An 18,701-nucleotide genomic window follows, 5' to 3' on the forward strand; every position below is an offset into this window, starting at 1 on the left:
GGAGTTTTTGCTTGCAGTCTCGATTTAACAGACTGAATTGATGGCTCAGCCATTTGCAGACCTATAATAAATAGGTCTAGCAGGATACCTGTTACCTAAAGAAAGAATGCTTTTATTCACCTCATCCTCTGCCCTTGTCATGAGCACCATATTCCCATACTTCTTCCCATAGTGATCCTGGCACTTGAACTTTCATCTGAAAGAGTATTTGCTATACACAGCATATATACATACATATGTGTGTATGTGTTTTACATATACATGTACCAGCACACAGGTATATATATAAAAGCATAGAAGTTGGAGAAAAAAAAAACAACCACCTGCTTTAGTTTTCTGCTTGCAAAGGGGTCCTACAAGTGCCTGAGCTGGTGCAAACTAAGATATATTGTCTTTGTGGTATATAATCTTTCCTGATTCTCATTTTTCTAGTATGTGCTGGAAAGTATTTGTGATACAGGGCCATACAGAAAGCAAAGCTCCCCATAACTAGGAAATAATTAAAGATGAAGCTTTTTCCAAATAGTTTTCTCTGGGCTTCTGGGGGACGTAGTTCTTCAGATTCCTTTCTATTCTATTCTACTCCTATTCTATTCTACTCCTATTCTATTCCTACTTACAAAGTACTTCTGTAATTAGCGTGGCCCAGAGCTCACTCTTCTTAGAGACTCTTTGTAGCTACCTGTAGATTCCTTAAGTTTGAAAATGAGGAGGAGGAATCTGCTACCTGCTGAACTTTCAGAAAAGCTTTAAGAAAAACAGTTGTTTTTTTTCTGAGAACAGGACTTAAAAATTCAAAATACATTACTTCTGAAACACCATCTTTCTGTAGGGAACAAAGGTCTGAGTTGTGTTAATTCAGGTTGGTGTTAATTATGCTTTCTTCTGTCCCTTAGCAGTTGTCTGAATGTGGCTCTATTAAAAATAAATATGTAGGATATCTCATTAAAAATGAGACATATGAGGAAGATTCAGGTTGTTTTATGAAAGGAGGTTACAGGCTATAAGACGTCATTCTTTGCCAGAGGTGGAAAGTGTGATACAGAGTGGGCAGCTGAATGCCATAATGAAGTCCTTCTGTTTTCTGATGGATAGTGATAAAACTGAAGTATAATTTTTGGAATTTTCAGCTGTAGCTGGCATCAGTTGAAGTTATATTTAGACACAAAAATTGCTGCTTAATGCATGCTATTCTGAGAAGTCATAGTCTGGATATTGTATGTTGAGTGCCAAAAACAAATTCATATGCTTTATGTTTCAATTTCCCATTTGCTAGGCCAGGAGGAGGATGGTATGGGGAGAATCTGGAAATTATTGTGGTGCTTGACTATGTGAGTTTAAAAAAAAAGCCCTCAAGTAAATGCTGTCTTGTGAAAAGAGTTGGAATGGTGCTTTACTTAAAAACAATGATAAAGAAGACTTTCTCTACGCTGTTTTTTTTTTTTTTTTCTTTATCTAGTTTGTTCTATATCCTGTTAATAAATATTCTGTATGCTAAGTGAAGGAGAGTCCTATGGAAAACTGTTCCCCAGTGTATTCAAAAGTTAAACAAATGAAGTTATTCAGGTAACTGTGTTGACATTGCCCAGTTTAGTAAATGCTTCATTTTGCATCATAAATATTTAATCTGGCTTCTTTAATCCTGTAATGGGAAGTATGACTTCTTTCCCTGCTTTTTAAAATGAGGTAGCTCATCTGGAGAGCACATCTGGACCACTGAGCAGCATGGAACTTTGCTCCTCAGTCTTCGTCTCTCTTTTCTCCAGGAGATGGGTAGGCATGATGATCTGTGGTCCCTCTTCTACATGTTGGTGGAGTTTGCAGTCGGTCAGCTTCCATGGAGAAAGATCAAAGATAAGGTAAGAAACTTAGCATCTATGCTTGAGACAGGGTGCTACCTTTTTGTTAAAATCACTCTTATTATTCCTGTTTTTCATCAGATCTTGCTGCTGGATGCTAACCTGATTTTGTGTTCTGTCACACACCAGTGTGGAGTTTGCCTTATTTGGGATGCACGTTGTTAATCATATTGGATCAAGCTATTTTGATCTTGCAAAGCAAATAACAAAAGTGAAAAGGCTGAATATGAGCTGTTCTTTTTACAAAAAAAGAAGAGCCTTTAGAAAGAAGTAAGGATGACACTGGCATGGAATGCAAGCAAAATGAGAATTGCAACTGGAAAATTGAGTAACTGTTCATGTTACAGTGAAAATAATTCATGCTTGAGAACCAAGTCCCTGGGAAGAAATATGTTACCTGTGCAGAAGATTCTGCTAAAGGGACTGCTTCTGAAGAGTGTTTCTGACTTAGGGTTCTCCTTTGGCCTTTTCCTGCAGTGATCTACCTTGCTGTGCTAGGGACATCAAAACAGAAGTGTCTAGCCAAAATGCTTCTTCTATGAATCAGCTGTGTTCTGGGAGTGACAAGACTGAATAGTGTTTCAGGAATTATTAGACAGAGGAAGTATGAATGTGATGCAATGATTCGTGGCTCTGAGATATTTTATGTTTTCCAGGAGCAAGTTGGCATGATAAAAGAAAAGTATGAACATCGAATGCTGTTAAAACATATGCCTTCAGAGTTCCACCTTTTTCTGGATCATATTGCAAGCTTAGACTACTTCACCAAGCCAGACTATCAGGTAGGAGCCTGTCTTTGCTACCACACTAATGCATGACACAAGGGATCGGTATTTGCTTTTTCTAATTTTTCCACATACATGTTTTATATCTGACTGATGAACACCTTTCCTAGAACCAGGAGGACAGGATTCTTGCATTCTGTACCATTCTTCAGCATCTCAAAAGTTTCTTCTCCTTCTTGCCCGCTCAGCCCAAAATAATCCCTTTACTCCAGAACAGAAAGCTTTTCCTAAACCAGCAGTTTGCATTAAAACACAAACGTTGTGAGATACTCCAAGCATGGCAAAATTTTAGTGCAGCTTGCCAAACTCTGCAAAGAGCCTGTGCCACCAGCTGAATGGTGCACACCGACCCTTTTAGTTTCTTGCAGATCCATGTGGGCCTTAACTCTAAGGATCTTTCTTTAATATTCATCTTAACGTTTTTTTCTCTTGTGCAGTGTTTGCTATTAGCTTGTATGTGATCAATTACAGTAGCTAACTAACGCAATGTAACTGAAGCAGCTTGACTCTGTTTCCCTTTTTTATCACAATGCTTTGCTTTCCACATTAAAGCCAAAGCGATGAAAACAATATTTTATTAGCAAACTTGTGCAGTCTTATGTGAGTGACTGCTCCTGTTGACAGTGCCTGAGATGAGTGGGAAGATGTGTTTTTGTATGTTAGCTATGTACTTGTTCAGCATAGCAATCACAACTCTTTTCTTTTAGGTTTATTTGGGAATAAAAAACAGACACCTTCTGGATAGTACAGTGGAAGTGTAACATTCGCAACTGAGGTGGGGAGCTGGAAAGCAGTGATGGTTGACTGAGAAGAGGCTGAGGAAGCTGGATTTCTTTAGATCTTTAGAAAGAAGAGATCTAATTGCTATTTTCCACTATTGTCGAAGGCTGCAGGGAGAAGAGAGGTAGAGAAGGCAGACTTTTCTCAGAGGCATGCAGTGAGAGGCAGCAAGCGCAAGTTACATCTAGGGATATTGGGGTTAGTTCTAGGGGAAAAATCAGAATGAGGGTTGTTATGTATGGATCAGATACCTAGACAATCTCCATCCTTAGAGATTTCCAAAAGTCAACTGAACCAAGACCCTGAGGCACCAGATCTGACTTTGTAATTAGCCCTGGTTTGAGCAGATGGCTGGATTAGTGATCTTCAAAGCTCCTTTTGAATCTCTATCCTCCTATCGTTCTATTCCAGTGTAAAATAATTGTACTGCACTGAAAAGCCATCCTTGAGATGGAAGTGAAAGGGGATTTTTCCAGACAATTTTAGTGCACTCCAAATCATGAACAGCTTTTTCTCAGCTGGGGATTTGTCTTGAAGCTGTGAATTGCCTCTTTGCCCTCAGCTCCTTGCAGGCGCAGGTCTAGGAGGAAGCCTACACAAAGAACTCTCCACAAAAATCTGGCACCTGCAGCTCAGCACTGAACAATGATTCTTCTAGCTTGACTGGAGGCATAATCCAGCCAGCAAATTCTCCAAACATCTCAGCTCCAGAGATGTCCTTTACGTTCTTTTATCTGGTTTTATTACTGAGAAAAATTTAAAGTGTATCAGATGGCATCTGAGTTTGATACCAGGAGCAGGCTTAGGAACTGAGTTTAGGAAGTTTAGGAACTGAGGCAAAGATGTCTATTCAGATGTGAAGTTGTGGTTTATTTACAATGTGGAATGATCAGAAATAAGGAAACAGAATAAAATATGTATGAATATAATTTAAAGTTACTGTTTCTCTCCTTAACTTTTGAATATATTTCAATTTAAGATATACATACTAATCACCAGGTAAGGATCAGGATTCTGAAGGCTGTCGTATAGCTGGACAGGTTTAGTTTTGTAGTTGTTCAGTTCTGGTCAGTCTACAAGTTAGTCTCTGAGAGAAATTTCTGTGAAAGTCCAGTTGCTTTGATTGGAGATGATGTTTTTCTGGCTTTGTAGCATGTCTCTAATAGTACTGGGTGTTGGAAGATAATAAAAGAATGAACACTGAGTGATGTGTTTTTCAGAAAACTCTCCAAGCTTGAAAATCAGGGACCTTTGAGGCTTAAGAGTCACCCCGTCCAAATATATCTGTTTCTTGTAGTCCTCAATGAATCTGTGTTTCATCAACTCGTCCTGTCTCATCCTGAACCCTTTAGCATTCACCATGTTGTGTGACAGAAAGGATCCACAGCTTAAGTGCTTACTGCATGAAGGACTACTTCCTTCTGCGTGTTCTAAACTTGCCACCTGCTATTTGCAAGTGCCTTTTTTAAGAGACTTTACATCGTGGACAGAACTGTGAGCACTGGATCCCTGCCTCCTCTCCCCTAGTCTTGTAGACTTCCAGCTTTGCAATTCAAAACTATTTAGTTGCACAGAAGGAAACCTTTCCACACCTTTGATCCTTCTCCAAACCCTTCCTAATTGTACTTTTTTTGAGGTGGGAAATTGCCAGCATTGCATGTTCAAGATGTTCATAGCCCACACAGTGATAAACTGAGTTATGATGTTCTATTCCATTCCTAAGCCTTTCTTACATTCTGTCTGTTTGATCCAGTGTTGATGCAGTTTTGATGTCTCCCATCTCCTGTACCAAGTAAAACTTTTGCAGTAGCATGAAGTTCTGGTAGAATCCTTCCTCTCACTTCCATCATTTTGAAGTGGGGAATGATGCATAAACTCTGCGTGTGAGCCTCCAATTACTAGATCATACTGATCATACTGTCTGCTTCCTTCTCCTTCACTGTCTGAAAGCTGATGTATTGTCTCTTTGTCTTCTCCTGATGTATGTCTTCTGGCTTTACAGAATGCTGCTTTTGGCTTTATTAAGAGGCCAAGCCAAACATGGATGTAAGAAGAGCCATATTGGGTCAGTCCCTCTTTTCTTGATCCTCTGCAACTGAAGAGAAATGCATGGGGCTTGACTGCTACTGTGTGCTCCTTGCTCTCAGTTATCCACTCCATGAAGTCTACAGTCTTTATCTTCAGCTTAGCTGCTCTCAGCATCTGGAATTGTCTATGTAGGCAAATGCCAGCAGGAAGGAGAGGGTGATAAAATACACCTGTAGCCCTCACCACCATCCTGCAGCACACATGAAAGGAAAAGCAACTGCATCTGCTATTTTGGGTGATTTTTATTATCATCCCAGGAATGATGTTTTAGGAGTAGAAGGCTATGCGGATACTTCATATCAGTGATCCTTGCCTTTTTTTTCCCTATACCATCCCTTCTCCATATTGTTGGGTTTTTATTGGGTTAGGAAAAAAAAAAGAGAAACTTATACTACTTACCTCACAGCTGTACTTCTCTCCCTCCAACTACCCCTTAACCTAACTTGTGGCTTTTTGTCTGCATGAATTCTTCCAGTTCTTTAATTTTTCTCCCTATTCCTTTGTCCTTATGTGATTTTTTTTTTTCTCTGTGTGTTAGCCAACGTTTGTCTCCCTTTGCCTTAACCACACTTCTGTCTTTCCCCTCCAAGCTCTGAGTGCTGTCTGCACCTCCAGACCGTGCACTTAGGCAACTGCTCCCACACAAAGATCGAAATCCTCTTTTTATGCACACAGCATTACTAAACAGTTCTTACCTCTTCCTATTTCAGCACCTAGCCAGGCAACCTTTCTCACCTTGAAGGGAAATGTTGTCATCTGAGTTTTTCTGGGGAAGTTCTGCCCTCCTTTAGCTGGGCCTGGCTGAAGATGGAGCCTCAGGATAGAGAGCTCTGTCATCTGAGGTAGGCAGAGAGCATCAGAGTGCCCTCTTCCACTGTCCATGTTTCTCATATAGCCTGGCAGAGTGCTAGATCCAACTGAGAAAATGGACTCTACCTCCAAGGACAGCATCTGCAGGGGCCGTCAGGTAGGAAACAACTTCTGTAGTCATTGAGAGGACCAGTCTCAAATGGAGACTGCTGCTCTCTCCTTCTGTCCTTCCATTATACACAGTCTGTTGTGTCTGTATGATAAATACAGATTGCAGGCTGAGATATATACATCTGTTCAAAAGGGAAATATTTATCTAAACACTGGAGAAAGGTATAATTAAATTTGCAATTGCCTCAATAAGAACATCCAAGATGGGGTGAAAGTCTGATAACAAAGGTGGAGGTAGTCAGGAAAAGCAGCTTTCTTTGTTGACTTCTCTCTGATCTTACTTTGAAACTGGATCTGATTTCAAGGTTAGCAATGCTTTGAATAGGGATTGGACTGTCTGAAATCCCTTGCAAATCAAATCTGTTGAATTTCAGCCTTCTGTATATGTAGCATCTGCTGCTTGAGGCTCTCGCTGCGCCCCTTATCTGAAATCCAGCATAACTGAGGGATCACTTGTCATCTTCCTTCTGGTTAGCAGAAAGAAAATCAGTGTGGGAGGCAGAGTTACCCTAGGTGTAGTAATTCTTTGCATGACTTCTGAAAGCAATGGTTAGAAGTGAATTGGAAAAGGACCGACACAGATCATAAAGTCAAATTGCTTTGGATAACTTCAGAGCTATCCAAAAGTTAACGTACTAGTAAGAGCATATCCATAAGCCTCTTGATCACTGTCTGGGGCATCAACCATTGAGGCTGATACGGTGTCTGACCACTCTCATGATGGTCATGAAATGTTTCCTGTTGCCCAGTCTGATTCGTCCTGGTGCAGCTCTGTGCTGTTCCTGTTCTGTCATTGGTTCCCAGGAGCAGAGCCTGGCATCTCCCTCTGCTTCCCCTTCTCAGGGAGCTGCAGGGAGCAGTGAGGCCACCTCTTTGCCTCCTCTTCCACAGACTGGGCAACCCGAATGTCCTCAGCCTCTCTTCATAGGGTATGCCTTCCCATTCTGTTAGCAGCTTTCTTGCCCTCCACTGAGCTCTTTCAAGGACCTTAACATCCTTTTCATATTGTGGAGCCCAGAACTGCACACAGTATTTAAAGTGGAGCCCAACCAATCCTAAATAGTGGGAGAATCACCTCTGTTGAGGATGGTGTTGAAACTGTGCTGTGCCCTCCGCTTTCCTGCTTATAAAGCTTTGAACTTTCTTCAGGAATAGAAAAGGTTTAGAGAAAGCTGAGAGTGATCAGCATGACCATGGAATAGCTTTAGAACAATGACAGCTAAGGAAACCAGTATTGGGAAAAAAAACATCAACAAAACCATTGGGAGTACAGTAGATGCCTGTAAAATCCCAAATAGCCTGCAAAGTTATTTGCAACTTTTAGCAGAAGAGGCTATAGCAGAAAGTAACAAAAATTGTTTTGGCTCAGTTGGGGCCTTGAAGATGTGAGGAAATGATAAGAATTAACTCCTGCTTTTGAAAGTGATTTCTTACTTCAGACTGCTTCAGTATCAAATCAGTAGAAGGTGAGAAAAGTGGTACCAGTTTTTAATCGGCTTCAAAAAATGCCTGTCCCTGGCACTGACATGTACATCACAAATAGTCAGGAATGTAATGAAGACCCCAGGGTTAGAGGACAAATGAGCGAGAGTAATCTAATGCTAGTTAGTATGGCTTTTATAAGGGCAGTCTGTCTGCTAACGTGTAGAGGTCTTGGAAGGAGTTTTTGAGCCTGTGGGCAAAGGCTCTATAAATCATGTTTTAATAGTAATTTATTAAATTTAAAAATTACTATTTTTAAAAGACTTCGGGCAGACCTTGCTAGGTTTCTAGTCAAACTAAGCTCACTGGGAATAGCAGGGAAGCTTCTCAGATGAATAAGTAGATAGTTAACACATGAGAAGTGAAAAGCTATTTAAAGGAGGGTACTGGTGTAATTAACAGAGCCCTGGGTTTGAACCAGGTTCTTCCAAATGGTCAGAAAATCATTTGGAAAAGAGAGTAAATACCGAAGTGATGAGTGTCACTTATGCGTACCAGTAAGTTGAGCTAAATAACAAAGAAAAACTGTTGACTTGATAGAAATGAGTGGGTAAGAAAATAGCAGATGAAATTCAATGTAGGTAAATGTCTCATATTGTGTATGTAGAAAAGGAATGTGAATCTAAACTCTGTGACGGGCTTCATCTTGGCATTAGAATAGCTTGTTCTGGGAGAGCTTATATTCAGTGCTCAGTAACACTCAGAAAGCAAACAAAACCATAAGGATAATTTCAAGTTCTATTAGAAGATAAAGATGTGAATCTGTGTGATGCATATTTCTTAAGTACTGTTTATACTTCCATACCTGAATCATAACAAGGATAAATTTAAATCAGGGAAAGTGTAGGGGAAGGGGGGCAACAAGGAAGCTACAGATATATCGACTTCTAGATACAGAAAGATTAAGTAGACTAGGACAGCACATTCTGCAAATGAGAGGACTGACATGTATATGGCATCTTTAAAATCAAAAGTAGAACTGCAAAAAATTGTTTTCTGCTTTTTCTAACATGAAAATGAGAAATTGCCATAAGAAGTTAGCAGATGGCAAATTTAAATGAGCAAAACAAAAAGTTCACGTCATTGGTGAATTCTTTGCCATAAGATATGTTTAGTTCAGAAGCTTATGTATTCAATAAGTAATGGGGCAGATTCATGAGAAGATGTCCAAGGTTACTAAATACCAGGAATGCATTTACTAAACAGCAAGAATGACTTTATTTGCTCAAACATTCAGTTTTGAGCTAGTTCCATGTCAATAGTAGCAGCACAAGTCCCGTTTCTATCAAAGGTGAAAGGAAGTATCATGAGATGAGACTAACAGAAATGCAATCCTATCATATTTAACTGTCACAACATTAAAATCCTTTTCAGAGCAAAGGAGCTCCTACATCTGCCATGTCACATCCAGTCTGTCTCTAGAGAGAAGAGATGTGTTACCTTTCCCTTGGTCTGACAGCTCTGAGAATTCTCTTTCTCAAAATGCGGTGCCACTGCAGGAGTGCACAGTGATCGTTTGCTTCTGGGCCACAAAGGAAAAAGATGACTTAACTGAAAGTTGCAGATAGGATTTTTTTTTTTTGCAGTGAGCCAAAGGTAGTAGGAAATGGCAAATTCTCATTGCCTTCATGCAGAATGTTTTCTGATCATGCTGCTAAAAACAACTGGAATTGAAATGTGAAGAAATAGGTATTTAATCTATGGTAATGTTTATTCGTGTCCTAGCGTTGACATCATATTTCCCTGGGTAATGCATTGCTGCACAGAACACTTTGCCTGTAGCTTCATTTTTCTCCTGAAGAAATCGGTTCTCAGAAGTAAACAAGCATAAACCTTGTGAGCATGTGCATGTGTACCTGCAGTCTTTTAAAGAAAATAATTTAGTCACTTTCACAGTTCGTTTGTTTTCTACAGCCCAGTGTGGCTGTCACCACTGTGCATAAGCATATCACTGAGCTCCTGCCTAAGCTGTATTTCAGCCAGACATTACAGCAAGTCTGCATTCTGGAACTGGAGCTTTGCTGTTGTGTCCATGTCTTCTGGTGGGCCTTGAACTCTGTGTAACATAAGTACCATTTTTCCTATGTCTAGTCTACAGGAACACCGAGCTGAAATTAAGGCTTTATATTTAGAGTAACCAATCAACAAGGTTTAGCCAGATCAGTGTCAAAATTACATGTGCCACTGTGGTAGATTTAAAGAAATTTCAGTTACCAAGCCAAAAACAGCCTAGGAAACGGCTAGTGTGATTTTTTGACATATGCTTTTCATTTCGTGGTACCTTCTACAGGCAAGATGGAGACTCAAGATGCACTTGATCCTCATCATCATAGTTCGTTATCTTTTTTTGTATGAAAGCTTCTCTCAGCCAACTTATTCTTAGAATAAATTGTTTTTGTAAATTTATTCCAGCTAATCATGTCCGTGTTTGAGAACAGTATGAAAGAAAGAGGCATCACTGAAAATGAAGCTTTTGACTGGGAGAAGGCTGGTACAGATATCTTGTTGTCCACTAGCACTTCTACTCCACCACAGCAAAACACCAGGCAAACAGCAGCCATGTTTGGGTGAGTACTGCAGTCATGCCAGCCAGACCATGGGCGTGCTCACTAACAAGTTAATTACTGAAAGATTCAAAGGCTGTTGTGATCCTGGAAGGTAGGAACTACGTGACATGTTTTGACTTCAGGCATATTAGTAGAAAACACATTTTCTACTTTGGGTGAGTCTGTCAGTTTAAGTTACATTAAGGAATGCCTTTGACTGGGATTAATGGAACCTGTATGCCATATTGTATGACACACATGCAGCTGGAGCTTCTCTAACAGTGCTTACAGAAAGGCAGTTGCCCTGCTATGGAATGGGTTTCTGGTGTAGAGCTGAACTCATCAGTGTCCATACTGCCTGTGCCTACTTCGTGGTTCCCCAACCCTCACAGGGTTTTTCATTTGCTGGTGCAGCAGTATATGAAACTTGTTTCTCAGAGTTGTAAGTCAGTCCAGATGGTGAGCTGTGGTCTGTTCTGGTGCTTTTGAAGGAGTAAGAATCCATAATAATATTACTGAGGATAGAAACTATAACGTCTATCAAGCCTCACCATCTCATGGAAAGATGGGTGGTTTTTAAGCTAAATACTGTGTAATGTGCACTCCTGAACTTCTGAAGAAGTTTGCAGCCTGGGAATTGAATGTCCCCAAATGCTTTCACACATCCGTTCCATCTTTGTGACTGTATACTAGGTGGAATGTTCTCATCTGTTTCATGTAATAATATCTGGGTGTTTTTTTTTTCAACCAGAAATACATTAAAAACTGCTAAGGAATTTCTTTGGAGCAGTGTGATAAACCACGTTCTTTAATTACTATTATAATACCTTTCTTGTTTTTTCCGTAGGGTGGTTAATGTCACTCCAGTACCAGGAGATTTGCTTCGTGAGAACACTGAGGATGTCCTTCAGGGTGAACATCTGAGTGATCAAGAGAATGCTCCTCCCATCCTGTCGGGCCGGCCAGCAGAAGGTCTTGGCCAGACACCAAACACTGCTTTCAATGAGGCTGAAGTTTGGGAAGAGACAGATGTGAATCGCAACAAACTCAGGATCAGCATCAGCAAAGTAAAGAGCATATGTTTATTTCTTGTGGCTTCTGATCTCAGGGCAATGAATTTGCAGACTGCTATAAGCAACTTGGATCCACTGCCGTAACATCCTACGTGGTACAGAACAAACAGCACCAGGAATTTCTCTGTGGAAATGGGGAATAGCAGTTTTTTCAGAGTGAAAGCCATTGGGATTAATTTGGATCTTTATGCAAAATACGTTGTGAACCCAATAATGCTAGAGTGAATCATTCATGTAACCGCTACATTGTGATGTAGCATCTTGGTACTTCAAGCAGTGGTGTTCTAGTCCTTGAGTAGCTGATACAGTATCAGAAATGTCCCAGTTTTGGAAATTATAAGCCAAAATTTTACTGCATCCCAATCTCTAGAGCAAATAAATTCGATCTGAGGTGCCTTATTTTCGTGGATCTTAATTCATCACTGGTTGAGTTTGTCTTCCAGTTGTTTAACTGTCCTTTCTAAGGGGTAGCACAGTCTATGAATGGCATATTGGTTCGTGGTTGTTAAGAGAAAGTAGACTCATTACTTAATATTTTTGTATTTTTGCCCTCCAAGGTCGTATTAGGCTTTGTAGCCTACATTACATCTACATTGCAGTTGGTTTTCCTTATAATCCTTAAGCTATTTTTTCAATTCTTTCTTGTAGAAGTGACTGGATGATGAATTCATTGTAAATGTTATTTGAGGGTTTACCAGTTCATTTATTTATTAGATCAGTTTACATATTGTAAGTAAACTAGTGTTTGTTGTGTTGATCTCAATTCTGATTTCAAAATCAGAATATCACATGGAATGACACCAAATACAAACAAAATCTGTCACCAGAGAAACCTGCATTGGCAGGCAAACTGTCAGGTAGCAGACAGATATTGGTAGACTAGCATTAATTACATGGTAAAGCTACCAGCCTGCTGGGTCTGACCAGAATTTACTTCAGTCTATACACAGACACAAAGTTAGTCCTTTCTTCAGTTCTTCCCACGGATATCTATGCTATCCTGAATCTTATCAGGAAAGATTATTTTAAGACCAGAAGGCCTCTCACCTAACTTACTTAATGTTCTCCAGTGTGTCCAGTTTGGATCAACATGTTATCAGTATGAAACATTACCTGAAGAGTTCCTCAATACTGAGAATTATAAATTAAGTTCAAATCACTTCTTCATCTGTCTCTGGTAAGTTGTGTGTGTGTATTTGCAGAAGTTCTCATCTGAAGGCACATGGAATAAGAAAAGCTTGATAGAGCAAGGCCTTTCTTTTTCCACAAGTTACAAAAACAAAAAAAAATTATTTTACAGAAATCCTGATAATTCCTGTTTATTCTTTTGTTTCGTAGAGCCACCAGGTGCCTTCATGTTCTTCAGTCAGACCAAGATGCATGCAGGGGAGTCCTAACTGTCCTTTCCTCATGCTAGTTGTATGTTACGTCTAGCTACTCAGTGCTATCATTCACAAGGCTGTCATAACAGCAGCTAGAGGCAGGAGAGATTTTTACAAGATCCACAGCATGACCAGGTGACTCTCCTGCTAAGGGCTGTGCTATTTCTTATCGGTTTACTGGCAGAGCAATTCAGAGGAGTCAGCATGGCAATGAGTGCTTCAGTTCTGACAAGCTTAGTGGATACACAGCAGTCAGTAAAACACAGCTGAGGACATTACGCTTTCCAAAGCAGAAGTCTGGCCTTTCTGTCAGCAAGGGTTATCTTTAGTCTGACTCTTGCCTGTCCTTTCTCTCTGCTAGGGCTGTTCTCTTTGCTTTGATTGTTCTCTGATAAGGAGTCAGTTTTCATTGAAGTCACAACCACCACAAGGAGAAATAAAAGAAGCTGCAGATTTGATCTGTAGGGCTGGAGCTTCACCTCTCCTTGCAGTCTCAGACATACTGTGTGTCTTTCAGAATAACATAGGCAGCTGGTTGGTAAAACACCTTTCTATTTCCAGCTTCAACATCTTTGTTTTCCAGTTTTGTGGAACTAGAATTAGCTCTCACTGTCCCTGTCCGGCTCTTTGTTTTTAGGCAATGAATAAATCTTGCTATCTTTTGTTCTTCCCAGTACTTTCCCAGGATGTACTAAGGAGAATCATTTTTCTATGTTCACATGGTTCAAATCTTGTTCTGTCCCATTTTTCTCATTTCTCTGCTAAGGGTAGTTTCCTTGCTCATTGTCACAGAGAAAGGTTCTTCTTTCACTGTTGGATCAAGGTTCTCATTCTTTGTTGTTTGTTTTTTTTTTTTCTTTCTGTCTTTCTGTCTTTCTGTCTTTCTGTCTTTCTTTCCCTCTTGCACTGTCTTCCAGTTCTCTGCTCTTGGATCTTGCAAAGTTGCTTGTTTTCCCACAAGTACAACATCAGTATTTTGTTCCCCCCCCAAAGATATTTGTCACCATCCTTGAAATTGACCTAGTCATATCACGTCCATCCAAAGTAGAAGTATATACATTCAATATAATGCATGATGTAAGCAAAAATGTAGATTTCGTACACGTTTGCTTTGGCTCTTGGACACCATAGATAAACAAAATTTATGTTTGCAGTAGTTTAGTCCATGATAATTTCAGAGTAATTGAAAGGCAAAGGCCATCTTGTAGAGGTGTTTAAATATTTGAATTGATTTGAAATCCATTCCTTGTTTTAATATTGGATAATTGCCGGGGCGTGTGGGCCCTTGTATTACCTCATAGATTGTTTCTGTAGCTGAAACTGTGCCCTGGAAGAATGCACAGACAACAGTGAAGGATGGGAAATCAAAGTCTGTGATTGGTTTTCAACATTCTCCGTGTTTATTTCCTGCAGACTCAGTGCATGGTGGAAGAAGACCAGAGAAATGGGGTCTGTCCCAGCTCCCCTGTCCGAGTGCCTCCAGAGTCCCCTACCGCACAAGCGCGCTCCCTACGATATCGCCGTGTGAACAGCCCTGAGTCAGAACGCCTCTCTACAGCTGATGGCAAAGCAGATCTACATGAAAGAAGGTTTGCTTACCCTCTGTAACCTCCTGCTACTTGTAGCAGTGCCTCGATTGACTGTTGAGGCCAACCTGATCTTTAGATAAATGGGCACTGAAAGGAGGAGTCAGTGCCTGTGGGCTTTGTGACCTTTGTGATGGGATGTTCTTGTCTGTTAATAAGGCCTGTTAGTGGGAAGGGTTCCTGGGTGGGAATAATTCCACAGGTAAAGAGTGGGACATTTGTTGGAGAAAAAGCGAAGTATTAGATCAGAGATGAAGTTAATAGTCCTGAAGCTTTTTGCTGACCCTAGATGGGAGGGATGAATGGATCTAGTTAGGATACATACGGAGATGCGTGTATTTTAAGAGCTAGCTGACAGATTCTCATCTGGTGAGTTTCATTATTTCATTTGCCAGACTTGTGGTGGAAGCCCCATCCCTGGAGAATCCAAAGTCAGGCTGGATGGGGCTCTGAGCACCTGATGGAGCTGTAGGTGTCCCTGTTCATTGCAGGGGAGCTGGACTAGATGGCCTTCAAGGATCCCTTCCAACTCAAATGATTCTATGAGGATAATTTTTCAATAATAATAGTCATCATCCTCATCATTTTCAGCATATAATGTTGCATTTGTTTGCTTTTGCAAGGTATGCATTGCATCCAGAACACAGAGCATGATTTTGATGCTTATAGGAGTACTTATCTCAGATCCACAGTAAAGAAATGTCCAAGAAGAATAATAAATATACAGAATACAGAATAATAAAAATAATTAAAATAAGGAGTTTAAAGTATTGTGTGCTGAGAAATGCAAGTTATGAGATAAAGACCTCTGATGCTAATAACGCTCTTCATACTCTTCATTAATCCCTCTTCCTCTTACAATTGAAAGTCAGGACATGGACTGTGGTTACAGATCTTACTGACAAAATGACCCCTATAAAACTGTTAGGGAAGAGACAAGCCGCCTTCTTTGTCAGAGGAAATCTAGCAGAGTTCAGCTAGGAAGGAGAGTCACAGGGAGGCACAGGCTGGAAATGAGGAAGGACCTGAAAGAACTAGAGAGAGGGTGAGCCTCTAATATTACCTCCAGTTTGTTAGGTACTGGTTTATTCTGCATGGATGGAGGAAACTGTAATACTTGTCTGTATTTCGGAAATGACTGTGTGTGTTACTATTAATAATTTGGAGATTGAAAAGCAAAACTTGGTTCTGGTTAACTTCTTTCTTTTCTTGTCCTCTTTAAAATAAGAAGGGAAAAAAAAAACATTGATAGTGGTGAGCAGCACTACTCTTGTACATTCACTGAAAGGTTAACTCCTTCCTTCCTCTATTTCTCCTGTTCTTCCCTATCTTTTCAGCATCATGCTGTCTTAATGTAGGAAAGGCATCCCTTTCTGCTGTCCTCTTTCCTCAGCCCATATTTTTAAAACAAAAATCTTTTTGTCATCTTCCAAGTAGCTTCCCTCAGCATGGTACAAGTATTGCCCCTTTCTGCCACAGAGTCTTTTATTTATTCTTCTCCCTCCTTTTCACAGTAGAGACATGACTCACAGCACTTCCTCTGGATTCCTGGAGTAAATTCTTCCACTCTAGGAGTCTCTCTTCTGCTGGGGAAAGGAGAGAGACATTGATTAAATCCCATCAGCTTCTTTTTTTTTTTTTTTTTTTAATAAGAGCTCATTAATATGCAATTTTTGACGCACATGCAGTGTGAGAGGGCTACTGTTCAGTCTTACCTTTCTAAGTCTTCCCTGTTCACAGTAATATACTTTGTTTTAAGTATTTAACAAAAGCACCCTTACTTCTTTCAGGTCCATCAGGAGGTGCTGAGGTCTTTGTTTTCACATACTTCATTCTCTATATCAGCCCTTGATTGACCACCTTCCCTGATTCCTCTTTATTCATCAAAAATTGCTCATTTTGACTTGTAATTCCTTCTGTCTCATCTCTGACCTTCATTGTGCCAAAGACACCCAGCTCTGCTTAGTAACCCTCACCCTGTGGTCAGTCATCTTTGTGTTTTCCCTTGAAGATTTTTCCCCAGAAGAGCAAACAAGGCTTCTGTATGGTCCTTGTTGAAATCGCTTTGTAAAAAAACACTGCAAGTGTCTTTTTCTGGGCATCAGACATTGTGACTGTGCAACAAACTGCCAGCCTCTGCAGTAGTCAGAACTGAATAGGGAGGGAAAGGAAGCAGCAGGTGCACGCCAAATGAGAAGCATGGACCATAACACTGTGGAACAGAAAGACAGAAGTGCCTATGGCTTTTCCAGCTGAGATGATGCCAAGGCTGTCGGGGCACAGGGAGCTTCCAGGGCTTGTTTGAAAGGTATTTCTGCATGGCTGCATAAGTTGATGCTATTTAGATTGTGAGTCACTGAACATTATACTGCCCTTTGTCAATGCATATGTGACATGTTTCCTTCCTGCTCCTCCAAATTATTTTGAGGTCACCTATGCCTTGTAACATTTCAGTGAGATTTTCCTGCTGTCTTCAAAGAGCTCACATAGCCACCACAGAGACCTCAGTGGCCACCTTAGAGAGCACAGTGCAACTGAAGGGGTATAGGAGCCCAGCAATGACATTAAGTCAGACAGTAGATTTAAGTTGTTTTGTTTTGTTTTGTTTTTCACAAACCAGTAGGAATTCCCAATGGGGATGGAGTATTTTGGTGTTGTGGAAGAAAACTGGTTGGAATCTTGTCAGCTATAAGGAAGAGAGTTGATGAAATTGGTGGCTATCATACAGAATTACTTTAGGAGGAGTGTCTCTCTGCTACTGTAGGTTCTAAATAAATGTTTTTGTCTAAGCCCATCTTTCTAAAGTACGCTAAGAAAGGAGTGAGAGCTATAGAGTTTTTTTCTCAGCTCATATGCTATCTAACTTTAACCACAAACATGATGTATTTTTAATGGCTTCATGTTCTGTTTTCAGATCACGAATGGATTTGCCTGGCTCTCCATCACGGCTTGTGTGCTCCTCCCAGCCAGCTCAGATGCTGTCCATTGACACTGGCCAGGCTGACCGGCAGGCAAGCGGTCGGATGGATGTATCTGCTTCAGTGGAACATGAAGCCCTCAGCAATGCTTTCCGCTCAGTGCCGCTTGCGGAGGAGGAGGACTTTGATAGCAAGGAGTGGGTTATCATTGATAAGGAGACGGAGCTGAAGGACTTTCATCCAGGTGCTGAGCCAAGCACCTCTGGTACCACAGATGAGGAGCCTGAGGAGCTAAGACCTATTGAAGACGGTGAGGAGAGAAGGCGCTTGGGCGCAGACGCTGCAGTCAGGCCGAAGACTCATGATGGGCGAAGTCGGGGTATGCAGCCTGTGACTGAGGAGGACAGTTCCCACAGACATGAAGGACCTTCTCAAACAGTATCTGACAGTAAACATGAACAGCAGACAGGAAGTCCAGCCCACTCCCCCCTACACTCAGCACCAGCTATCCGACAAAGGAGACGAGAATCTGAACCTACTGGTCCTCACAGACAGGTAAGATCCTTACTCTGGTCTGTATCTCATTGCCTAGCATAGCAAAATCATCGTCTTGGGAAGCCTCAGCTTTGCTGGAGAAATCTGAGGTTCCAGACATGGATGCTCTTGTGAAACTTTCTGACAGTACTTGCAAATGTTGTGAGCACCTTCGAGGTGCTCCCTGTAGCTGGTAGTGTTGTCCACTTCTAAGGGCACATTGTTGTCAAGATGTTTTAGCAATTTTGGCACAGATGCAAGAGGTGAGCAAATTTCTGGTTGTGGGTATCTTTAATAAGTCCTCTTATTTTTATCTCTCAGTGATTTGTTAATAACTGCTTAGTTGTGTGGAGGTGTTACTAGCACATCTCCTCACAGTTTCTCAACAGCAGCAACAGCAGCAGCAGCAATACGTTACAAGATAATGCTGCCTAATGTAATCATACATCATGAATAAGCCTGCAGCAATGCATAGCGTAAAGTAACTCCCTAAAATTAAACTTTCTTTTGAATACCTAAAAAAATCTCAGAGTAACCAGCACGTATCCACCTCAATCTTACTTCAGTGATCAGTATTGTTATCAGGCTTTTAACTCACAGAAATGTCATTAGCTACTGTGTTTTTTTTCCAAACAGTTGTAGAGGGCTTCATTCATTTGTGGCTTTTTTTTTTCCCTATGGTCCTCT

General features: G+C 40.7%; 1 protein-coding gene across 7 annotated transcripts in view; it reads left to right on the plus strand.

Moving 5' to 3' along the window:
- TTBK1 (tau tubulin kinase 1) overlaps positions 1 to 18,701 on the plus strand; it is a 100,518-nt gene that overhangs the window by 51,042 nt on the left and 30,775 nt on the right. For all 7 annotated transcript variants that reach the window (XM_085219051.1, XM_085219050.1, XM_085219048.1 and 4 more), the window contains 6 exons: positions 1,767 to 1,859; positions 2,516 to 2,641; positions 10,388 to 10,542; positions 11,369 to 11,588; positions 14,390 to 14,565; positions 17,477 to 18,035. In XM_085219051.1, the coding sequence (XP_085075177.1) occupies positions 1,767 to 1,859; positions 2,516 to 2,641; positions 10,388 to 10,542; positions 11,369 to 11,588; positions 14,390 to 14,565; positions 17,477 to 18,035 (1,329 nt within the window). The remainder of the gene's footprint in view (positions 1 to 1,766; positions 1,860 to 2,515; positions 2,642 to 10,387; positions 10,543 to 11,368; positions 11,589 to 14,389; positions 14,566 to 17,476; positions 18,036 to 18,701) is intronic.

Source organism: Meleagris gallopavo, chromosome 2, assembly GCF_905368555.1.
Source record: "Meleagris gallopavo chromosome 2, MGAL_WU_HG_1.1, whole genome shotgun sequence".
NCBI lineage: Eukaryota > Metazoa > Chordata > Aves > Galliformes > Phasianidae > Meleagris > Meleagris gallopavo.